General features: G+C 37.8%; 1 protein-coding gene across 1 annotated transcript in view; it reads left to right on the forward strand.

Moving 5' to 3' along the window:
- LOC150079796 (mitochondrial disaggregase-like) overlaps window positions 1-24,476 on the forward strand; it is a 164,219-nt gene that overhangs the window by 57,473 nt on the left and 82,270 nt on the right. Inside the window, exons 8-10 of the mRNA XM_090383236.1 lie at window positions 8,585-8,662; window positions 21,756-21,811; window positions 23,607-23,651. Coding sequence (XP_090239362.1) covers window positions 8,585-8,662; window positions 21,756-21,811; window positions 23,607-23,651 — 179 coding nt within the window. The remainder of the gene's footprint in view (window positions 1-8,584; window positions 8,663-21,755; window positions 21,812-23,606; window positions 23,652-24,476) is intronic.

The following is a 24,476-nucleotide window of genomic DNA, read 5'->3' on the forward strand; positions in this document are numbered from 1 at the left end:
TTCTTTGTAACCCTTGCCCATTTAAGGGCAAGGGGTGCAAAGAAATCCCCAAATGTCAGAACTAGGGTGTCATAAGACTTTGTTTTCTCTCTATAGTAATGGAGAGTAATGACAGTGTCATTCAAGAGATTAAAACAATGGGTTTACAACTATTAGGGATCAGCGAGCTTTGCTGGCCAGACTCGGGAATGTGCCATCATTAACATGGTACTCTATATTACTCCGGAAGTGAACCTCAAGATTACAGTCACTGCAATGGAGTAGGCATTTTTGTCCTATCAGAATTCAATACATTCATTATAAACTACACACCGATCACAGATAGAATGATATTACTGAAATTGCAAGGACAACCTTTTAAAATTAACATATTACAGTATATGCACCTACATCTGACCAACAATGAAGTTGAAGCCTTTTATGATCTGCTGGATAAAGTTCTTAGTAAATTAGGAAGGACAAAATAACGCTGTTGATGGGTGACTTTAATGCCAAAATTGGTTAAGGGTACAGAATGGACCTGGTTGGCAAATATGGACTTAAGCATAAGCAATCATAGAGGGGACATACTATTTGAATTCTGCCAAGAAAGCAATATGATGATAACCAACACATGGTTTAAATTGCCTAAACGTCGCCTGTATACCTGGATATCTTCCGTGGAATCGAATAATGAGAATACAGTAAGAAACTAAATTGACTACATACTGGTGAGCAAACGCTTCAGGAACTGCAATATTTTCCGTCAAGTCTGCTGACGAGGCTAGTAGGGGCCAGACGTGTTCAAAGCCGCTAAGTGGATTTTTCTTATTTATTGATTTGAAATTATTGTTTTTCTAACACTTTTGATTTAAATTTAGTAGTACAGCATTATTTTGTGATTTTCTGATTAATTTGTTGTATTTATTCTTTATTTGGCCTTGCAATTGCATAAAAGTATCGGTAAGGGTATTCACGTGTTACAAGTCGCAACTCCGCTGAACGAGAAGTTTTTAGCCATATTTAGCCACTTATTAAATATTTTTTACATCAGATTATTTTTTGTAAGTAGCTTATAGACCTAGTAAGGATCGTTAGTTTATTCTGAATTGAGACAGCGAGATTTGAAAGTTAATTAATACTTAAGTGTCCATAGAGTTACCGTTCGTAACTTCCCGACTTTGTCTTTGTCATACGATCGTTATATATCGAACCTAGATAGCGTTAGTATAGTATAGGTTTATAATATTTTCGGTGATCGGTAAAATCTATTAAACTTGTTCAACTTCGTTGGCATTTAAATTGTACTTTTAACTAAATACATATACCGACTTAGATTACAAACGTAACATAATTAATACATAACTGATACGGAAGTTATATAAAGGGAACTCGGAGATAATTAATACTTGACACTAAAAAATATATATCCCATTATAACTGTGTTGGGAGATAAGTTAGGGTTATAAACTGAAATTGAAATTTTATTTAAATTAAAAGAAATCATGACTCAGACCAGAGCAGCAAAACAAAAGGCTCAAGCTAATGGAAGTGCTGTGGCTCAGAGGAGAACTGAGGGGGGGCAGTTGCCTTCTGAATCACAGCCTTCTAAAATGCACAGCTTGCATGATGTTTGTGGAGCATTCAGGTACGGGACATGATATTGCCATGGGGGATGTCTTTGTGTGTGCGCGATGCAAGGAGTGTATCGAAATCAGGCAACAACTCAGCGTTCTTATGGGCCTATATGAGAGCTTGAAGGACAGGGTGGATGCCCTTGAAGGAACTAAATTGAGGGGCCCATCAAGCTCTCAGCTGCCCACATCAATGCCAGAGCTTGCACTTGGTCATCGAACAACACAGTGGCAATCCCCAAGGCAGAATGCGCTGGTCCCAAAGGAACTAGTAGTTCTTGGTGACTCTATTGTCAGGGAAACGGGAAACATGCTTTGTAAAAAGGATAGGTGGAACAGGACCAGGGTATGTCTGCCAGGGGCAAAGGTTGATGACGTTATAGAGCAGATATCATCTTTTAAGGGCACAAAAGGTGATATAGTTGTACACGTTGGCACTAATGATATCAAGAGTAGGAGACCGGCAGAATTGCTTAACAAGTACAAGGTCACTATTGAAAAAAAGCCGTGAAATAGGGTTGAATTTGAAAGTGTCTGCAATTCTGCCCAGACACGATAGCAGGGAGTATATGATGAGAGCCTTGTCGATCAATTCGGCCCTGGAAAGATTGTGCAAAGCTCAAGGGGTAGAATTTTTTTCAGCCTGGACTGTACTTGTTAACAGGAGAGATTGCTTCTACAGGGATGGGATACACTTAAATAGAAAGTGTGCAAGAATATTTGCTGATGCTATCGAGGCAGTGTTAGGTGGGTCGGAAAACTGCTAGCTTGGGGGAAGACAAAGATGAATAGATTAACAGTAGCCACTGGCAGAGATGAAAGAGATTCTTGCACTGCTTCTATTAGAATGAGCAGAAGCCTGAAAAACAAGATGCAGGATATTTCAGAGACTGCTGGGATTCATTGCGGTAAGAGTAAACGCATGGGTTGTGTTAGGGTAGCTAAGAATAGAAATAGGTGCATGTTTACCTGCGTGTACACCAGTGCTAGGAGTTTAGTAAATAAGTTTGATGAATTTGAGGTATTGCTCAAAACATCAAAGGCAGATATTGTTGGGATATCAGAGACGTGGTGTCACACAGATATAAGGAATGCAGAACTGGAATTTGGGGAGTAAAACGTCTACAGAAAGGATAGACTGGATAGGAAGGGAGGAGGGGTTATGCTATTAGTTAAGAAATACATAAAATCCAAGGAAGTGAAGCCAGTGGACATCGCTGGACAGTGCAGTGTCGAGTCAGTTTGGTGTGACATAAACATTGGGAGATCAAAATTGAGAGTAGTAGTGTGCTATAGGCCTAATGACTCTGATGAGTACAATAAGAAACTGTACAGGGAAATAGAGTGGGCCAGTAAATCAGAGAGTCTTATAATGGGAGATTTTAATTTCCCAGATATTGACTGGAATTTGGGGGATGGTCACTCACACACTAGCAAGGCTTTTGTGGATTTATTGGATGATTGTTTTCTACATCAGCATGTTCGGGAGGCAACTAGAGGGAGGAATACTCTAGATTTGATTATCAGCAGTGATTCTTCATGCATTAAGAATCTGCAGATAAAGGAACCACTAGGTGGCAGTGATCACAGTGTGCTGAAGTGGGATTTACTCAAAGAGGTAACTACCATTAGGGGTAAAGGGAAGGGTTATTGCTTTCATAAAGGTGACTACGATGGACTGAGACAGTATTTAAATTCTATACAGTGGGACCAACTGATGATGTTACCAACAGCAAATACAAAATGGGAAGCATTCAAAGAACTTATCTTGGAAGCTACTAGGCTTTACATACCAACTAAGAAATATTTTTCAAGGTTTAGGCCTAAATGAATGTCAAATGAACTGATGAGGCATATGGCAGAGAAGAAACATGCATGGGATACATACAAATTAACACATGACACAAAAGCCTATGATAGATGCAATTTGATCTGTAACCAAGTTACAAAGGAGGTTAGGCAGGCAAAGGCAGATTACGAGAAATCTTTGGCAAGGGATGCAAAGAAAAACAGCAAAGAGTTCTTTACTTATGTAAACTCTATAAGGAAGCGGACGAATCAGATTGGTCCACTTGATATCGATGGGTCAACTGTTGATGATCCTGCTCAGGTAGCTAACAAACTAAATGAATATTTTGCATCGACATTCACACATGAGGAGTTATTTAGCGAGGGGAAAGCCAGAGGTGTATTCAACTCTAGCAGTAAGCTAGAGAATCTTGTAATAACTGAGAGTAAAGTGGAGGAGAAATTGTTGAAAAGAAACACAAGAAAGGCACCTGGGGTGGATGGGATCTATCCAGTTATATTAAAGGAGGCAGGAGAGGAAGTAAGCAAACCCTTAGCCATTATGAGAGCGTCCTTGGACTCAGGGGAGGTACCCACAGACTGGAGATGTGCAAATGTGACCCCAATTCACAAAGGAGGATCAAAGGCTGACACAAGTAATTATAGACCTGTGAGTTTAACTTCTGTTCCAGGAAAATTAATGGAGGCACTAGTTAAAGAAGCACTGCAGGATCATTTAGACAAGACTTCAGTTATAGCTCGGACACAGCATGGTTTTGTTAAGGGGAAGTCTTGTCTGACCAATTTGATTGGATACTATGATGCAGTCACAAAGGAACTGGATGCAGGGAATAACTTTGATATTATATACTTGGATCCTAGAAAGGCTTTTGATACTGTTGCACGTGGAAGACTGCTGAACAAATCGAGCAGTGTGACATTGGAGGCAAATTGCTGCTGTGGATAAAGGGGTGGCTGAGGGGGAGAAGACAGAGAGTGGTAATCAATGGACACTGCTCGTCGTGGAGTCCCTCAGGGCTGGGTCCATTATTGTTTTCTGTATTCATAAATGATATTGATGATGGTATATCAAGCTTAATGTCGAAGTTTGCAGACGATACAAAGGTAGGCAGGGTTGTCAAGGACACTACTGACACTATGCTGCTGCAACAGGATCTGGAAAGGTTGAGCAGATGGGCTGAGAGGTGGCAAATGAAGATTAACATTGACAAATGTAAAGTACTACACATAGGAAACAGCAAACCCAGAGCAACGTATCAACTCTGTGGTACTACACTGACAGTGGTAGAGAATGAAAGGGACTTGGGGGTGGTTGTGCAGTCAGATATGAAGTTCTCTGAGCAGTGCAGACGGGCTGCAAGAGTAGCTCATGGTGTATTGTCAATGATATATAAGAATTTTTCTAGCAGGTATAAGGAGGTGATTATTCCCATGTATAAGGCAATGGTCAGGCCACACCTAGAGTACTGTATACTGGTCTGGAGGCCTCATTTCAAGAAGGATGTAGAGCTGCTGGAACGAGTACAGAGAAGGGCAACAAGATTAGTGAATAGAACAAAGGGGTGCTCTTACGAAGAAAGGCTTAAATTTTGCAAATTACAGTGTCTGAAGACTAGGCACCTGCGATGTGATCTGATAGAGGTGTATAAAGCCTTGAATGGTTTGAGCATGCTCAGTGCTGATGAGATTCTTCCTCTCGCTCAGAATAATCACCTGACAGGGCATAAATTCAAATTGAGGAAAGACAGATGTAGGATAGACACACGGAAATTTGCCTTTAGCCAGCGGGTGGTTGGTTGGTGGAACAGACTTCCATCCCTTATCGTGGAAGTTGATAGCCTAAATAAGTTTAAGGCTCAGCTGGACAGGTATTTTGAACGAACAGAGGAGTGAAGTGGAAGTGGGTTTTGTTTTTTTTTTTTTTTTTTGGCTGATGCTGCATAAGCTTGCTTTCTTGCATCAAATGCCTCTACTAATGCTAATTCTAAAATTTTAGTTTTTTGTAAATACTTGTATAGTTTTGTATTGTATAATGTTATTATTTGTATAATAATAACATTATGCTAATATACTAACGTTATAATGCAGTGATCGAAAGCTAATAAGAAATGACCTGTGTAATCGAGGTCTGGTTTGGTCTGATTAACAACCACAGTGCAGTTGTTGTGAGCTTTGGTGTAGGCAGAGGTGAACCTGGAGAGTTGGATACAGGCCAGTTGCGATGTGGAGCATTCTTGTCTTGAGCAGCCTTGGTGCATTTGTTGGAGGGCCAAGGTTGGTTTGGATGGGGGCGATGAGATTTTTGTGTGGAGTGAGGGATTTTGTCTTTACAAGAGTGGTTTTGTGCATGATCTGAGCAGACATTGACATCAGCAGATTTGAAACAGTAGTCTGACCAAGGAAAAGGAATCTCACATATCATCCCATTTTGCATTCTTGTAATGCCAAACAACATAAGGTTGAGAGTGGCCATGAGAGAAATTGGAGAGGGGGCCATCACCAAGTTGTGATCTGAGGTGTGTAGAGCACCACCCACCTTGACCATGTATTCAGAAGGGTCATTTGTGAGAAAAAGATTAAGCATGTTGGCTGTGTGGTTAGGATAGCCTGTTGTTCTGGTAGGTAAATGAACAATGTACGTGATTAGTAATTGAAAAGGCCTCAGCATCTCGACCATTTGGTTCTGTGTGACTAGAAAACAGAAGCAACTTGGACTTGCAAATGTTAAAATCACCAAAGAAAATTACCCCACTGTGAGAAAATTGGACTGGAGAAAATCAAGTTTCAAAGAGAGGATGTTAAAGTGTTCCAAGTGATGGGAACTCTGACTTCAAATTGACAGAGTCATCTGTTGAGTCTACATTCGGCAGAATGTGTTAGAGAAATTTTAAGGCAGAGAAGATTGAATACAGGAGATTCCAAAACACTAGTTCTCTGAGAGGGAAATCAGAGCAGACATATGCACAAGAGCTACCTTTGAAGCGAAAGGAATCATACAGAAAATAATTTGGACAACTAAGATCCGTGGAAATGGATCTCAGTTGTCCGATAAGTGGTAATGGACATCATTGAGATTAGAACTGAGACCACATATATTTGTGAAATGAACGAGGAAGTTTAGTTATTTTTGCAGATAACTTTGTTGTATTAGTTTAACAATTCATGATATAATCAGTAGTAAGAAAAGGGGACGACGTTCTGTATGAAGTATTGAAATTTTGGATGTGGTGTACACATGGCAAGAATATACCCAGCTCCTTGACACAATGTGGCTTTGACAATGCCACCTGCCTGCACATTACTCGGACTCCCTCCAGTCACTATCTGGCAGAGTAGAGGCAGCGAGATTATACACTAGCTGATCCGGAACTCTCCTTGAGAGTTACCAATAGGTTCGGTCTGTTGGATTATGTAGAGGCCAGCCTGCGAGCACTGTTTTAGAGCTGTACCCTCAAATGTAAAAAAGATTGGATCTTGTCATGATGTCCATCATAACCTCAAAAGACATCAAGCCTAATACTGCCTGGTAACACTTTGAAAGAAAGTGTTACTGTTTCTGCAGGCAGAGAAACAATTTGCCTGTAGAAACTATATCAACAAAACCTTAAATGCCAAACTCCAGGTAATTTTCCAAATGTAGCAAAGAAAATCAGTTAACTTCAATCCTTCTAAAACTCAGTCTTGTGTTATTTCTTGCAAAAACAATTTCTACTGCTGCTCTTCTGAAACTCAGATTTCTATAAAAGATCACATATCTCTGTTAGAGATTACTCTGACTTCTAATCTCTGTTTTCATAAGCATATTACACATACTGCATATGGGTGTCAGCAATTCCAAGTAAATTATCAACTGTGTGGTACTACACTTAGGGTAGTGGAAAATGAAGATGACCTAGGGTAATTGTACAGTCAGATACGAAATTCTCTGAGCAGTGCAGAGATGCTGCCAGGACAGCTCATGGGGTTTTGTCAATGACATATAGAAGCTTTGCTAGCAGGGATAAGAAGGTGATTATCCCCTTATACAAGGTCATTGTTAAGCCACATCTTGAGCACTCTATACAGGTCTGGAGGCCTCACTTTAGGAAGGATATAGATCTGCTGGAACAAGTGCAAAGAAAGCAACCAGATTGGTGAAAGGAATAAAAGGGTGCTCTTACCTAGAAAGGCTTCAGTTCTAGAAAATTGCAATTTCTTGAGACTTATAACCTGCAGGGAGATCTGATTGAGGTGTTTTAGGCCTTGAATGGATTGAGTAAACTAAATATTAATGGCATTCTTCCTCTTGCTCAAACTGCACACATGAGGGCTGCACAAATTGAAATTGAGGAAGGATGATTACAGGATAGATGTGTTCCAACAATCAACCCCCCCCAGTGGGGTAGTTGATTGTTGGAACAGGCTTCCATCTGGTGTTGTGGAAGTGGATGGTTTTAATAAATTCAAGGAAGAACTAGACATATTCTTGGAGGATGGATGGGTGAATTGTGTGGGTTTTTTTTTTTTTTTTTTGCTGATGCTATATAAGCCTGCTTTCTTGATCATTTGCTACTACTACTACATTTAGTGCTTTTCTGCATAATTGTATGTAGAACAACAAAAATCAGAGCATATTTGTTATCTGATATTTCAGTGACTGTACTTTAATTCCAACATAATAAGTGATGTATATATTGAAAGCTAAAACTATACCAAGGAAGTCATAAAATTCACATACAGTAATGATAATAATCATGAATTTTATCGGTGCATTTGTTAAATATGCTACATAACAAAAGCTGAATCATATTGGTTTTAGAGCTATTATTCTTCATTGTATATGACAGCACTATCAACCAATAAGATTCATGCCACTAACAGAGTGCTGTAGATGATCAGTGTTGCCATAATGGTCAGAAGTTAATCATTACCAAACTTTTCAAGAAGACAACAGACAAGTAAATTTTTCACGTGTGAAGCCAAAATACTGCAGAAAATTCTAGCCATCATTAGCTTAGGCACCATTATAACCTGAAACACAGGTTACAATATTTGTTGTGTTCTGTATGTATATATAATTGCTTCTTTCATATATTATAGGTTCATTAAGTTTTCAGTTTAGAAAATTTCAGTTAGATGTAAATTTGAGAGTAAGAATTGAATCTGGCATGTTTATCTGTTAGCAATTCGAAGGAAAGAGAATGGTTGGTATGATGAAGAACATCCTTTAGTATTCCTATTTCTTGGATCTTCAGGAATAGGTAAGTGAAAAAAAAATTACTTTATTTTTTTTTATTGTAATTAAATGTTAAATTCTTTATATTTACATTTGCATTTGATTTATAAGTGGGGATCCTATCAATTGGTTGTAATACAGTTCATTTTATGATGATTTGTTTGGTTCATGATAATTTGCCATATGCAACAGTTTGGAGACTACAACAATTCAGTGTGATCATCTTCATTTCTTTTTCCTCTCATCTAGTTTCTATGCCTATTTCTGTGCTCAGTTCATGTTACTAGAACAGTACAGGCTTTGATAACCTAAAAAACATGAGTCTTCATTTTTTTTTTTTTTTTTTTTCCTAGTATCCCTGTCAGTCAAATTTGATCTCACTTCTGAACCCTCAACTAATCCACACCACTGCAACAGCACAGGCTTTCAACAGCCTTACAAAAAAAAAAAAAAAAACAACCTGATAACTGTCATTTATTTTCCTTTCTTCTAGTTTCTGTAGATAAATTTCTTCCATGCTTTCCAACCCTCAGCTCAAACAGAAAAACATGGGCTTCAACAGACTCCACCAAAGATACAACCATGTTTTTTTTTTTTTGATATCTGGTCTTTGTACTAATGTCCTCTCAGTTAGCACAGTGGTTAGGATAACTGCTTTTCTGTGCCATGTAGAAAAGGACATGGTTTTGATCCCATCATGACAGGAGAAATTATTATGAGAAGGTGCATGGGCCCCCTCCCTTCTTTGGGTAATTTGTTTCTTTTCCTCAAGCACACAAGGCAGACCAACAATATAATATGTGCAATTTAGAGCCATTATGTACAGATTCCTCAAATTAATTTATCAAATAATATATGAATTATGAACTTCCCTGATGATTTGGTGTGAAACAGGATTGGAATGACAATTTTTCATCCTTATCAGCTAAGTTTCACTCTACAAATGTCTGGGTTTGTTTTAGTAGTGCCAAGGCAGTTAATTCTATGAAACATCTGTCTCAAAGCAAATTGTCTACAAATTGCATATATCTTGTGGTCTGTTTGTTTTTCCTGGATGAAAAACTCAAATTTCAGAGAGCAAAAACTGTTCAGTCCCCACCACAGACTGAACAGATTAGCCGTGGTATGGAAAAAAGTCTGTACGAGTTCCTTACGAGTCCATACGATTGGAAAAGTGCCACGAAGGAATTTTCTGAATCAATGGTGGCACTCAGCTTCAAGTGAGAAGAAGATGCTATCTCTGACAGAAGGCAGGGCAGTAGTACCATCAGTACCAAATCAGCTGTTTTAGAAATAAGCATGGCTTATTTAAATCTTAATTGGCTCTTTTAGAAATAAGCATGGCTTAATATTATGCCATTTTACCCACTATGGAAATGGTTCAGAACCAGGTTAAAATACTGTGATGCAAAAGGCAAGAGAAAATCACTGCAATACTTCCTAAGATCACAGAAATACAATGATATTTAAGAACGGACAGAAGAATGTAGAAAATTTACTTCAAGCTAGAAGGGATTGTGACTTATGACATTCTGTTGCCACCATCCTCTGAGTGAGATGTGGCACATGAAATTTGTCCTCTATTGAAGATAGAAATGTCATTCCAATACTGTCCACTTCTGTTTGTTATTGGGAACCACTTGCCCATTGACAGAAATAGATTAAACAAAATTTAAAATACAAATACTTAAAATTTTGCTTAATATATTTTTGTAAGATTAAAAAATTAATAATTACTACTTGTCAAAGGGACTTAGAGGGGAACAGGTATCCTGGGTGTTATCAGACACTCAGCCTAAAACACTGATGGATCCAATATCTCTCTATTACAGAAGATTTAGGAGAAGTCCAGTTGGCCTGCCTCCCTAAAATCCACTCATGCACACCTTCTTGATGGTAAGCACTGTTACGTCACTTAGGTGGCAATGAACGTGTAGAGTGGTTCTCTTCAAGATGCCTGGTAGCATGAAAAGGAAAAGACCAAACCCTCCAGCATATGATAGCATGACAAAAGAAATAGCCCTCAGTCCCCAGCAGCTTTCGCTCTCCCTATTACGGCAGCAAGAGGATCAGAGTGGAAGCAGAGGGTGCTAAGGATCTCTGGGTACGACCAGGCTGCCATGCACGGAAACTGAACTTGGCCTGTTATAACGTAAGGTCACTCATCGGTGAAGACACGATATTAGAACTGGAAAAGGAATTAGAAAATGTGAATTGGAATATCATCGGTTTGGCTGAAACAAGAAGAAGAAATGAATCACTTATAAGGTTATCAAGTGGAAATCTGCTGTACACCAATGGAAACAGTGAAAGGAGTGAAGGTGGAGTTGGGTTCCTGGTCCATAAAGATTTTAAAAACAACATTTTGGAATTCAAAAGTACATCACCAAGGGTGTCAAGTATTATACTCAAGATTTGTAAGAGGTACAAGCTAAAGATTATAATGATTTATGCACCAACATCGAGCCATGATGATGAAGAGGTTGAAGAAATGTACACCGAAATTGAGAGTCTTCTAGATGAGCTGAAAACCCACTACACTATTATTATGGGGGACTTCATTGCTAAAGTTGGAAAAAGGCAAAACAGCACAGAAAGAGGAACTATAGGAAATTTTGGAATTGGTGAAAGAAATAAAAGAGGTGAAAGACTTGTGGAATTTGCAGAATCTCAAGGACTGTCAGTAATGAAAACTTTTTTCAAGAAAAGGGTGAACAGAAAGTGGACATGGAAGAGTCCAAATGGATTAACAACTAATGAAATCGACTTCATCCTCCCTAACAGAAGATATATTGTGAATGATGTTACCGTCCTGAATAAAGTAAATGTTGGAAGTGATCACAGAATGGTAAGATGTACACTTGATATAGATGTAGGAAAGGAAAGGAAAAAAACTGACTCGAGTAAATAATACAAAGGTCTTTGAGATAACAGAGGACGAGAAAAAGCAGTATGTATTGGAACTTAAGAACAAGTTTGAGCTTCTGCAGACTGCTCAGGACCAAGATATCGACGAGGAATATTACAACTTTCTGAAAGTGATAAAGCCCAAGAACCTATAGGGAAAAAGAAATCCAAAGAAGAAAAAATTAGTCAAGAAACACTTGTCATGATGAACCGAAGATGACAAATGAAGAGCAAGAAAAACACTAACAGGGAGAAAATTGAGTATACTGAGTTATGCAAAGCCATTAGAAAGTGACTCAGAGAGGACATAAGAAGATTTAACACAAGAACAGTAGAAGAAGCATTAAGGGAAAACAAAGGATTTAAATCAGCATCTATGAGCAGTAATACAGAAAGACAAATGATACTGAAACTGAAGAATAGTGATGGTGTACTTATAAACAACAGAGAAGGCATAATTCAAATAGCAGAAGACTACTATAGAGAATTATACAAGGAGCGAGGGAGTGATGCCAGCTGTGGAGAAGATGGATTGCAAAGTAGCAACACATACGACATACCCGATATTCTTCCTGATGAGGTAGAACATGCATTGAAGAAAATGAAGAATCAGAAAGCCCCGGGGGAAGATGAAGTTACTGTAGAGTTGTTAAAATTGGGAGGAATAGACATAACACAAAAACTGGCAAGGCTCTTCACAAAGTGCATTAGAAAAGGTGTGACGCCCAAGCAGTGGAATAATGCAATCATAGTTTTGCTGCATAAGAAAGGAGATAAATCAGAAATTGGAAATTATAGACCAATTAGCTTGTTATCCCACATCTACAAGTTGTTTACAAGGGTCATTACTAACAGATCATAAAGAATACTTGATGAGAATCAACCGAAAGAGCAAGCTGGCTTTAGGACAGGATTCTCAACTATGGATCACCTTCACGTAATATCACAGCTATTGGAGAAAGCAAATGAATATAAAACACCATTATGCCTGGCATTTGTGGAATATGAAAAGACATTTGACTCCATACGGCATAAGGCAATGTTTCGGGCACTGGAAAGACAAGATAGTTCCCCATATATTATGATTTTGAAGAAAATATATGAGAGTGCTACCTCCTTTATTAGACTAGACAAAGACAGTAGGAAATTTAAAATCAAAAAAGGAGTTCGACAAGGAGACACAATATCTCCGAAGCTGTTTACTGCTGCCCTTGAGGAAGCTTTCAGAAGATTAGACTGGTCGCAGAAAGGAGTCAATGTGAACGGAGAGTACCTAAACCATTTACGATTTGCAGATGACATTGTGGTCATAAGCCACGATCCCAAAGAATTAGAGTAAAATCTTAATCAGTTATGCACAGTTAGTAAGGATTTTGGACTAAAGATGAATATGGCTAAAACAAAAGTAATGATGAACAAGTATGCCACAGAAAGGGAAATAATGATTGAAGGAGCAGTAATTGAAAAGATGGAGTCATATACTTATCTGGGACAAGTTATTAGCTGTAATAATGATAAATGGCTGGAAGTCAAGAGAAGAATAAATTTTGGATGGATAGCATTCAGGAAATATAGTCACATACTGAAGAGCAATATCCCAGTTTGTCTGAAACGTAAAATAATGAACCAATGTATACTCCCCACCATGACTTATGGAAGCGAAACTTGGACACTCACCAAAAGAATGGAAGAGAAGCTAAGAACTACACAGTGAAGAATGGAAGGAATTATATTGGGAATCAGACTGTTAGATAAGAAGAGAAACACATGGATTAGGCAGCAAACTCAAGTAAAGGACATTCTTATCAAACCTAAAGAACTAAAATGGTCTTGGGCAGGACACATAGCTCGAAGACATGATGACAGATGGACTAAGAAAATAACAGAATGGTACCCAAGAGGAGCTAGAAGAAAACCTGGAAGACAAAGGTGGAGATGGATAGATGAAATTCATGAGTTTTTGGGTAGTAAATGGATGGCCAGTGCTCAAAACAGAAGGAACTGAAAAGTTGCTGGAGAGGCCTTCATCCTGCAGTGGATTGAAAATGGCTGATGGTGATGATGAATGACTTGTCAACAAACTTCAAGATTATAAGCAGATAGTTCCTATATTAGTACCATGCTGGGATTGGAGGTTGAGAAGATGAAAGAAGATATTTGCTGACATTGGACTTGAACTTTTGAAGACTATAATTTTCAGGAAATATGTATGAAGGAAGGTTGTTAAAGAAAACGGCAGTTGAATGAATAAACAAGGAAGATGAAAAGTTGGTTCTGTGAGTTTGAAGTTGGACAGTAAATGGATGTTGGCTGGTAGCGGCACTTGTTCAGACTTTTTTGAAAGAGGGAGCGGGAATTATAGAAGCCAATTCAGAAGAACAGTGCCCGTGGAAGTATCTGTAGAAGAGGCGTGCAGCAGAAACAGTACGTCTATGAGACAGCAAGTGGAGAGACTCTGTTAGAGATGAATCATTAATTAACCTAACTGCACTCTTCTGAATGGAATCAAGAAGCCTGAGAGAGCTTTTGGGGGCACCGCCCCAGTTGTGGGAACAATATTCCATGGTAGGGTTGTTGTTGTTGTTTGGGTTTAAAGTGCAATGGCTACTTAGGCCATATTGCACTTATGGAAGTGGTGCATACTGTCTGTGTCCATGGCAGGGAGGATTTGCGATTTATACAAAGTGAGCAGCTGTTTGGAAGAAAAGTAACGCCGAGAGCGAAAGAGAAAACCAAGTTTTTTTGATGCAGAGGAAGCAATATTTGTAATGTGCTTGTGCCAAGAGATATTAGAAGTCAGGATAATCCCCGAGAGAGATATATCATTTTGCCTAGAAATCAGAGTGTCACTAAAGATAAGCATAGGAACAGAAGAATCCTTTTTGCGAGATATAAGACAAGACTGAGTTTTAGAAGGGTTGAAATCAACTAAGTTGTCTTTGCCCCACTGGAGAATTACCTGAAGATCGGCATTTAAGGAATTGGTAGCAGAATTTCTAGAAGTTTAAGCTGATTGAGCAGGACAAAGTTTCTCAAAATGGAAAGTGGAATGCAATGTGCTATCATCGGCAAAACTATGGATAGGATTTCCAGTCAGTGGAAGAAGGTCATTAATATACAAGAGGAAAAGAGTGGGGTAAGAACTGAACCATTGGGAACACCGGCATTAGTGGAGAAGTTAGAAGACAGAGAGCCATCTACCATCACCCTCAGTGAGCGATCAGAGAGAAAACTGGATAACCAATTACTAAAAACAGTTGGCAAACCATAAGATGGAAGCTTGTTTAGAAGACCTTTATGCCAAACACGAACGAAAGCCTTTGAGATGTCAAGAGCAACTACTTGTGTTTCACCGAACCTTTCCATTGAATTAGTCCATAAATGAGTAACATAAGCCAGAATATCACCAGTGGATTGACACTGATGGAATCTATACTAGCGATCGTTGATAAGACGGAAGGTTTCTAGGTAGTTTAAGAGTTGGTGGTTAATTGATTTCTCAATTACTTTAGAAAGAGTAGAAGTAATTGCAATGGGACGATAATTGGATGGGAGGGATTTGCGCCCTTTTTAGGAACTGGCTGGATATGAGCAAATTTCCAAGAAGTAGAAAAAACACCTTTGGGATAAGAAAGTGAAAAAAGGTGGCATAGAATAGGAGTAAGTTCAGGAGCACAGGTTTTGAGAACAAGTGGAGAAATATCATCGGGACCTAGAGCTTTCTTAGCATCAAGATTCGTCAAAATCCTTCTGACATCCTTTTTGATGGAAGACCACAGGAGGCATTGAATGGAGCATGTTGGGAATGGTTGGAGGTGTTTTACCAAGATCATTAATACATGAGTTGAAAGAAAAATGGGATGCAAGTAAGTCAAATTTATCCTTGGCTTAAGTGACAACAGAACCATCTGGTTTGGACAGAGGTGGGAGCAGAGATGGGCAAAAGTTGTGGCCAATAGGTTTGGAAAGAGACCAGAATGCTCGGCTACCATTAGGGCAAGAAGCAAGTTTTCTACTCTTAGCCTGTTCAAACTCTAGTGTGGACTGATTAACTGCTTTACAATTGATTAAATGCTTAAAATTGTTGCGAGCTTTGGTGAAAATGAAACTGAAGAATTAGAAACAAGCCAATTACGATACGCAACATTCGTCTCTTGAACAGCATTAGCGCATTTATTGGAAAACCAAGGTTTAGATAAAGGACGAGATTTCAAAGAGGACTGTGGGATAAAGGATTCCTATCCTGCAAGAATAATTTCACTGACACGATCTGAGCAAATGTTGACATCAGAAGTTTTGAAACAGTAATCCAACCAAGGAAAAGAAGAAAAGAAATCTCGCAGGTCATCCCATTTTGCATTCTTGTAATGCCAAACAACACGAGGTTGGAAATAGCCATGAGATAAAGGCTCCATTGGAGAAGAGACAATCACCAAGTTGTGATCTAAAGTGCCTAAAGGATCTCTCACATCGATTGTGTAATTAGAAGGATTGTTTGTGAGAAAAAGATGAAGTGCGCTGGCTGTATGATTAGGATTGTCTGGTATTCTTGTAGGTAAATGAACAATCTGTGCAAGGTCGTTAGTAATTGCAAAAGCCTCAGTATCTCGACCTGCTGGGTCGGTGTGACTAGAAAACGGAAGCCAGCTGGAGTTGTGAACATTAAAATCACCAAGGAAAATTACCTCACTGTTAGGAAAGTTGGACTGGAGCAAGTCAAGTTGCAAAGAAAGGAAGTCAGAGAGCTCCAAGTGATTAGTGGAGTTGGGAGAACGGTAGAGACAACAGATGAATTTGACACAATGAGGTAGAGATTTTAAGCCAGAGAAGATCAAAGAGAGGATATATTGCAAATTTCCATGTCTCTGACAGGGAATATCAGAATGGACATATGCACAAGTACCACCTTTGAGGCGAAAGGAATCATATATAGCGAATAATTTGGGCATCTGAGATGAGCAGTAGTTGAATCAACCGATAACTGAGATTCTGTCAGAAGAAGTACATGGGGTTTGGCAGACTGCTTGTGGAAATGAACATAGTTGAGATTATAACTGAGACCACGTATCGTATATTTGTGAAATGAATTAGATAGTGTTTGGGAGGTTTAGATCGTTTTGCAGGTAAGCTTGCTCTATTAGTTTGACAATTCATGGTGTATTCAATAGTAAGAAAAAGTAGGTGGGACAAGCTGTATGATGTAATGAAATTTTTGGATATGGCATGCACATGGTAAGAATATACCCAGATCCTTGTCATAACATGGCCTCGATAATGTTCCCCGCATACACACTACTCAGACTTCCTCCGGTTATTATCTGGCAGAGTAGAGGTAGCAAGATTATACAATAGCTGATCCGGAAGCCTCCTAAAGAGGTACCAATAGGTTCGGTCCGGTGTACTAACTAGTGGCTGGCCTGCGAACACCGTTTTAGAGCTGTACAGTTGGTCCTCGTATAACACGTGTTTACACTACACGAATTCGATCATACACGATTTATAAATAGGGGAACGATATCTTATATAACACGAACCGAATTCGCTTATGCACGATTCGCCTTCGTGTTTACAAGAAATGGCAGTTGAACGCACAGTCACCCCAACCGAACGCAACACGATAGAATTAAGAGAAGATTCTGAAAATGTATTTGTTTTTTATATCAGTGAAGGGGAAACGCATTTCACCATAATAACGTAAAATCCAACACAATTCCAGCTATCGGTATAATCGCAAATGCAATTAGATCGAGTTTACTACCAGTTTATAACAGATTCCACTAGCCGAAACGCAACTGGAAATTGTTTTTATTGTTTTATGGTAGTCACCCCTAGAAATGTGTTTTAGTAAAATGTGAGGTGTTAATAGTGTATCTCTGCCATTACGCTGTTGTTTATTCAGTTGCTACACGCGCACAGCTTTGTTTATGTGTATCAAGCGTGCCTCCTCATTTTGTAATTGTGTTTTATTCCCTAAAAATGAGTAAAATACTTAAAAGGTGTGAAAAGGAAGCGTCCTGGTGAAGACACTACAGATTCAGAGAGAAAAAGAAAAGCAAAACGATAAACAGAGGCGGACTGGATCTAATTCTTACCCGGGAAAATTTATAGTGGCCTCATAGTAGCGTTTATGGCCAAAATCACACCGGCCTCCGGCCCACCGGGGTTTCCCCGGTCAGGCTTATGGGCAGTCCGCCTCTGTCGATAGAGAAAAAATATTAAATTGTGAAACGCTTTGAGTGAAATGAAAGACCATGTGATATTGCACGTGCTTTCAGACCTAAATGAGGCAATGCCGAGAATTACAAAGAATGCAGAGAAAATAAAAAATTTCATAGCAGGAACAGAACAACTCAGTGTAATTAAAATCCATTAGATTAAAACACAAAGAACTGGAAGAGATGGAACGGCTGTCATCTGTTTGGATAGAAAATCAAACAAAAATCAAGTTTGCTTACGATAGTAGCAAAAACATTAGCAATATTTTATTACGTAATCGTCGTAATAAAATACGTAAGTATTTTATTCATAAAAAATACTTACGTATTTTATATTATATTATAATAAAATAATAATAAAAATATTATAAAAATTATAATATTTTTTATTACGTATTTTAATCATAATAAAATACGTAAGTATTTTATTACGATTATTTATTGTGTTTGGTAATGTTTTGGTAACAAATGTGTGTTCAATCTTGGGTGGCCAGCACCTAACCCTACTTTTCCCATAGGGCCTGTTTATATTGCACGATTTTGCATTGCACGAGGGTTTCCAGGAACACAACTATCGTGCTATACGAGGACAGACTGTACCCTCGAAATGTAAGGAATATTATTGGATCTTGCCACGATATTCATGATAACCTCAAAAGTCATCAGTCATACTGCATGATGGAAGAGATAGGAAAGGGTTGCCCTGAACTTAGCTCTAGAGGCTAAACATGGGTTCCACCACTTCAAACCTCCAATAAGCAAAGTTGTGGTATTTCACCGGTTGATGAAAGTCATCTACAACCTAGTACTGCCTGCTAATATAGAGGGGTGACATTCCTCAATGTGGTGTGGGCGCCACACTTCGACCTCTGCTTATGTTGGTTCATACCTGGGTGGTCACCCACCATGTACTTGTGCATGGAGGTTATACCCAGGATTACTAACAGTCCCACCATCGTGAAGGTGCAAGCAGAGGATTTGGCTGTTACAGACCGTCCAGACTTCGTCAAAATTGGGTCCACTTGACTTGAGTGTCACCCAAATATCAGTTCCATCAGCATTTTAGACTTCCAGGTAGCAAGTACAGCTTGTCTGGCATATCTGAGAGAATGTCTGTGACAACCTCAAGGATCATGCTAATGTTTGAAATACTAATGTTTTAAACCATACTAATGTTTTTAGACCATACTAATGTTTTAAATACTGATGTTTGAAAACTGCTGTATAAAAATGCAACTCACTTAAAATATTTTGGTATTGTCTTGAAAGGTTATCTGAAACTGGTTCACTTATGCACACTTTTTAAATATTAAATATTTTTTTTTTTTTTTATCAAAGTGCATTTGGGCTTAAGGATATGCTTTACTTTGGTGAGGGGACAGCTTATTTTTGATAGAATACAGTATATTATATTTCAAATCAAAGCAAGCTTATAGAGCATCAGCCAAAAAAAAAAAAAAAACCACTACTAGCTCACCCCATCTATCCTCTCCAAGAATTAATTTGGTTCTGCACATCTGTCCTGCAACTATCCTTCCTCAGTTTGAATTTATGCATCCACTTGTGTGTAGTCTCAGCAAGAGGGAGGATGCCATCAACATTGAGCTTACTCAGTCCATTCAAGACTGAAACACTTCAATCAGATCTCCTTGCAGGTGCCTAGTCTCCAGATGTTGCAATATGCAAAACTGAAATCTTTCTTGGTAAGAGTGCCTTTTTATTCCCTTCATCAATCTCATTGCCCTTCTCTGCACCCATTCCAACAGATCTACATTGTTTCTAAAATGAGGCCTTCAGACCTGTATATATAGCCAACCGGGCTATCCGAGTGGGCAAAGTGCCTGCCTAGCAACCCAAAGGTCGCGGGTTCAAATCCCACCTCGGACTTGGATTAAAGTACTGCAAAAACCTTGGGAGGGGCATTATGGCCACAGAAGCCGATGCGCCAACAACTACAAAAAAAAAAAAAAGCCCTGTATACAGTATTCAAGGCAACCATGGCCTTGTACAAAGGGATAATCACCTCCTTATCCCTGCTAGCAAAGTTCCTATATATCATTGACAAAACCCCATGAGCTGACCTGGCAACCTGTCTGCACTGCTCAGAGAACCTCATAGACTTCCCCTTAACAAATCCATGCTGTGTCCGAGCTATAACTGAAATCTTGTCTAGTTGATCCTTCAATGCTTCTTTAACCAGTGCCTGCATTAATTTCCCCGGAACAGAAGTTAAACTAACAGGTCTGTAATTACCTGTCTCCCCTTTTGATCCTTCTTTTTGGAGTGGGGTCACATTTGCACTTCTCCAGTCCATGGGCACCTTCCTGAGTCCAGGGAAGCTCTCATAATTATGGCTAAGGGTTTTCTTACTTCCTTTGCTGCCTCCTTTAATGTAACTGGATAGATTCCATCCATCCCAGGTGTCTTTCTTACATTTATCTTCAACAATTTCTCCTCCATTTACTCTCAGTTATTACAAGATTATCTAGCTTACTGCCACAGTTTAATACACCTCTGGCATTCCCCTCCCTCAATAAGTCCTCATGTGTGAATGTCGATGCAGAATATTCATTCAGTTTGTTAGCTACTTGAGCAGGATCATCAACAGTTGATCCATCGATATCAAGTGGACCAATCTGATTCATCCCTTTCCTTCTAGAGTTTACATAAGTAAAGAACTCTTTGCTGTTTTTCTTTGCATCCCTTGCCAAAGATTTCTCGTAATCTGCCTTCACCTGCCTAACCTCCTTTGTAACTTGGTTACAGATCAACTTGTATCTATCATAGGCTTCTGTGTCACGTGTTAATTTATATGTATCCCATGCATTTTTCTTCTCTGTCATATGTCTCACTAGTTCATCTGACATCCATTTAGGCCTAAACCTTGAACAATATTTTTTAGTTGGTATGTAAAGCCTAGTAGCTTCCAAGATAAGTTCTTTGATTGCTTCCCATTTTGAATTTGCTGTTGATAACATCATCAGTTGGTCCCACTGTATAGAATTTAAATACTGTCTCAGACCATCGTAGTCGCCTTTACAAAAGCAATAACCCTTCCCTTTACCCCTGATGGTAGTTATCTCTTTGAATAAATCCCACTTCAGCACACTGTGATCACTGCCACCTATTGGTTCCTTTATCTGTAGAATCTTAATGCATGAAGAATCACTACTGATAATCAGATCAAGAGTATTACTCCCTCTAGTTGCCTCCTGAACATGCTGATGTAGAAAACAATCATCCAGTAAATCCAAAAGTGGGACCAACCCACAAATTCCAGTCAATATCTGGGAAATTAAAATCCCCCATTATAAGATTCTGATTTACTGGCCCACTCTATTTCTCTGTACAGTTGTTTATTAAACTCATCAGAGTCATTAGTCCTATAACACACTCCTACTCCCAATTTTGCTTTCCCAGTGGTTATGTCACACCTAACTGACTCGACACTGCACTGTCCAGCCATGTCAGCTGGCTGTATTTCCTTGGATTTTATGGGTTTCTTAACCAATAGCCTAACCCCTACTCCCATCCTATCCTGTCTCTCCTTCCTGTTCACGTTGTACTCCCCCAAATTCCAGTTCTGCATTCCTTATTCTATTCTCAGATAGCTCCCAAACTCAGAGTATTTTGCATCTACATTCATACATGAAGAGTTATTCAAGAGGAGAGGGCCAGATGTTTATCAAACTCTAGCAGGGAGTTAAATGATTTTGTGATAACTGAGAGCAAAGTGGAGGAGAAATTGTTGAAGTTAATTAAAATTTTGTGCTGTGCTGTGGTCTTGTGTCACCTAACTTGATTCCTCTCCTCCCCCAAAGAAAAGTTTATTTGTGGTCAGTAATAAGATAAGTAGCATGTCTCTACAGTGAGTGTTATAACAGTGCTTTGTATTGTTAGAGACAGATATCATAGCAGAGCCAACTTTAAGAATTTATATACACATACAGAATCAGATGCACGTTTAACCTAATATAATGTTTCCCCCCACTTTAGGTAAAACAGAGCTTGCGAAACAAATAGCCAAATATTTACACAAGAACAACAAAAAAGTAAGTGCCTTTTCTTTTCCATATTTATTTATATTATGTGATAGATCATTAATTCAACGTCAGCATTCTAGTTTCTTTGACATCAGTGGTTGCATGGAGGTAAATGAAATATTATATTAATATGAGCAATTCATCACACTCATTTTAGAAGCTTATAATGTCACTGCATACAAATGCTTCTCATTAATTTCCCCCTTCCTCTCTGATTAACAATATTTTAAGCTCTGAAAAAATATATTCATGTTAGCAACAGTTTTATTTTATTCATAATGTTATCCCATCTTTAAAAACCCATGACTTAACAAAATTAACTTGAAACTTATTTTTCTGATCAATTTAAAATTAATAAAAGAAAGATGTTCAAGAATATCATTCATTCACTGTAAATGAGAGTCAAAAAGACTTTTTTTAAAGTGTAAGTGAATGTATAACTTAACCTGATATCTTCGGAGAAAAATTTGAATTCATTGCCAGTTGTTATTAACTTGTAACATGATAGCCACTGGATGCACAACTGCAGTCATTATCAAAGAATTTCACTTTCCCACATAAATATTAAATGACTTACAAGTAATATATATTCTTCTAGGGTCATAAATTAATTATATTCTGAGAAGAGCCAATTGACTTTATATAAACAGCAGAACAAAGGAATTTAATAATTTTGGGCTATTCACAAATACTAATTAATCTGCTGGCATATTGGTGTTAGAGCTGGCAATGATACATGCCCTTTTTTGGTACATTACAGACTTAATTCTGGGCACTTTTTTTTTTTTTAGCATTAGCAGAGCACATGATGCAAGAAAGCAAGCTTATATATAGCATCAGCCAAAAAAAAAAAAAAAAACAGAGACCCTTCTCATTTTTAAAAAAATATATATATAAATTTCACTTAACGTCAGTGTTTACTACCTTTGTTTGAATTCAGTGTTATTTATTTTATTTTGAAAGAAAAATATCTTATTAGATATAATTTAACAAATGCTTTTATTTATTTTTTTTATTTAAAGATACAAGGCTGAATACCAAATATTTGTTAAAAATAAAAGTGGACAATCAAACTCTCTTAAATCAGTAATTAAGTGTAAAATTTTATTCATATTGATATTTTTTTGTGAAGCCTTTAAAACAGCTTCTATTTGCCTTGGTATAGAATTTACTAAATGTCATAGTTCTTCAAGTGTGATTGACTCTGAACCAATCTTGAACTGGGCCTCAATCATTTCTGTTAAAACACTAGCTAAATATTTGCAAAGAATTCTTAGTTAAGTTTATAAGCTCTGTGAGCAGTTGCCTTTTGTTTGTTATTTCTTTTATAAATTATTTGGTATCCACACACAGTAATGTGTGTGGATACCAAACACAGTAATGTTTGACTTTTTAGGTTATTTTCTTACTAACATATTTTTCTGGTTATTTATATAAAGCCATAATGATATTATTTATCATTTCTACAAATCATATGTACCTGTAATGTTTTGCATTTTAATTAATTGTTACATTATCTTACTAATAAGTAACATAATAATAAGGAGAAACAATTGTTTGTATATCTTGCTTGGTCAGTGTTGACATGATTATGTCAATGTTAAAAATAAAAAATATGCTAGATATTCTTTTATTCACGAATCAAGTGAATTGCAGCGAAAGTATTGCTTCTATTTTTATTTCTTTTGCTTTTTCTGTGTCCTCAGATATTACCAGTACATTTATTTGTGTAACTGTTTCACTTTTCTTGAATTGCATACGTAAATGCTCATGATCATTTCAATAATTTAAGTTTATTTAACAGGCTTTTATCAGACTTGACATGTCAGAATATCAGGAAAAACATGAGGTATGTTAAACTTCTTGCAGTCCTCTAGATATATATATATATTTTATGGTATGAAGAAATTGTGAAGAAGATATTTTGTTTAATCCTATTGAATCTACTGTATACACGAGAAGTGAATTCAACGAAATGGATAAGAAATGTAGAGATATATGGTAGGATGAAGTGACCGAGTAAGATATGAAAAAGAGACAGGTAGTTGGCAAAAAATTAAAATAAGGTATGAAAAAGTGACCAAAATAAGACTACATTGCAGTGATTTTCACAATTTCAGTGTCTTCGTCAGGGGTCATCCACTGAAATTATGAGAAAGACAGCAATGTACTTGCTTCTGTTTCCGATATGCTCTGTATGCTATGGTGCACATGTGCTGTAGACACATGTTAAGCACGAAATTTGAAATTTTGCAGCTAGAATAAGGTCTAATAAATTGTGCCAATAAATTTGATTATTATTAGTAGGGCATACAGATCATGGATGACCGTACAGAAGCAAGCAAAAGAATTGAAAACCTAAAGTAATGATATCGAAATGTAGGAATAGGCAAGAAGAAAGGTGCTTACCTTTACCTTATAAGACTGAAAATATACTGGCACCGTGCAAGTATATTTATGTATAGGTTCACTAGCGGTTCCTAGCATTAGAAATTGGGGGAAAAAAAAAAAAAATTGGTATAGTGTCTGTAAGTTAGCTGGATGTATAAATTGAAACGATATATATGATGATGAATGCTGTTAAATACACAGCACAAATACATGGTGCACAAACTAACTGCCCAGGATAGTTGAGAGATATAATAGCTTGCAAAGTATTAGTATTAGTAATGGC

Source organism: Mastigoproctus giganteus, chromosome 10 (genome assembly GCF_048544385.1).
Source record: "Mastigoproctus giganteus isolate SK-2022 chromosome 10, ASM4854438v1, whole genome shotgun sequence".
Taxonomy (NCBI): domain Eukaryota; kingdom Metazoa; phylum Arthropoda; class Arachnida; order Uropygi; family Thelyphonidae; genus Mastigoproctus; species Mastigoproctus giganteus.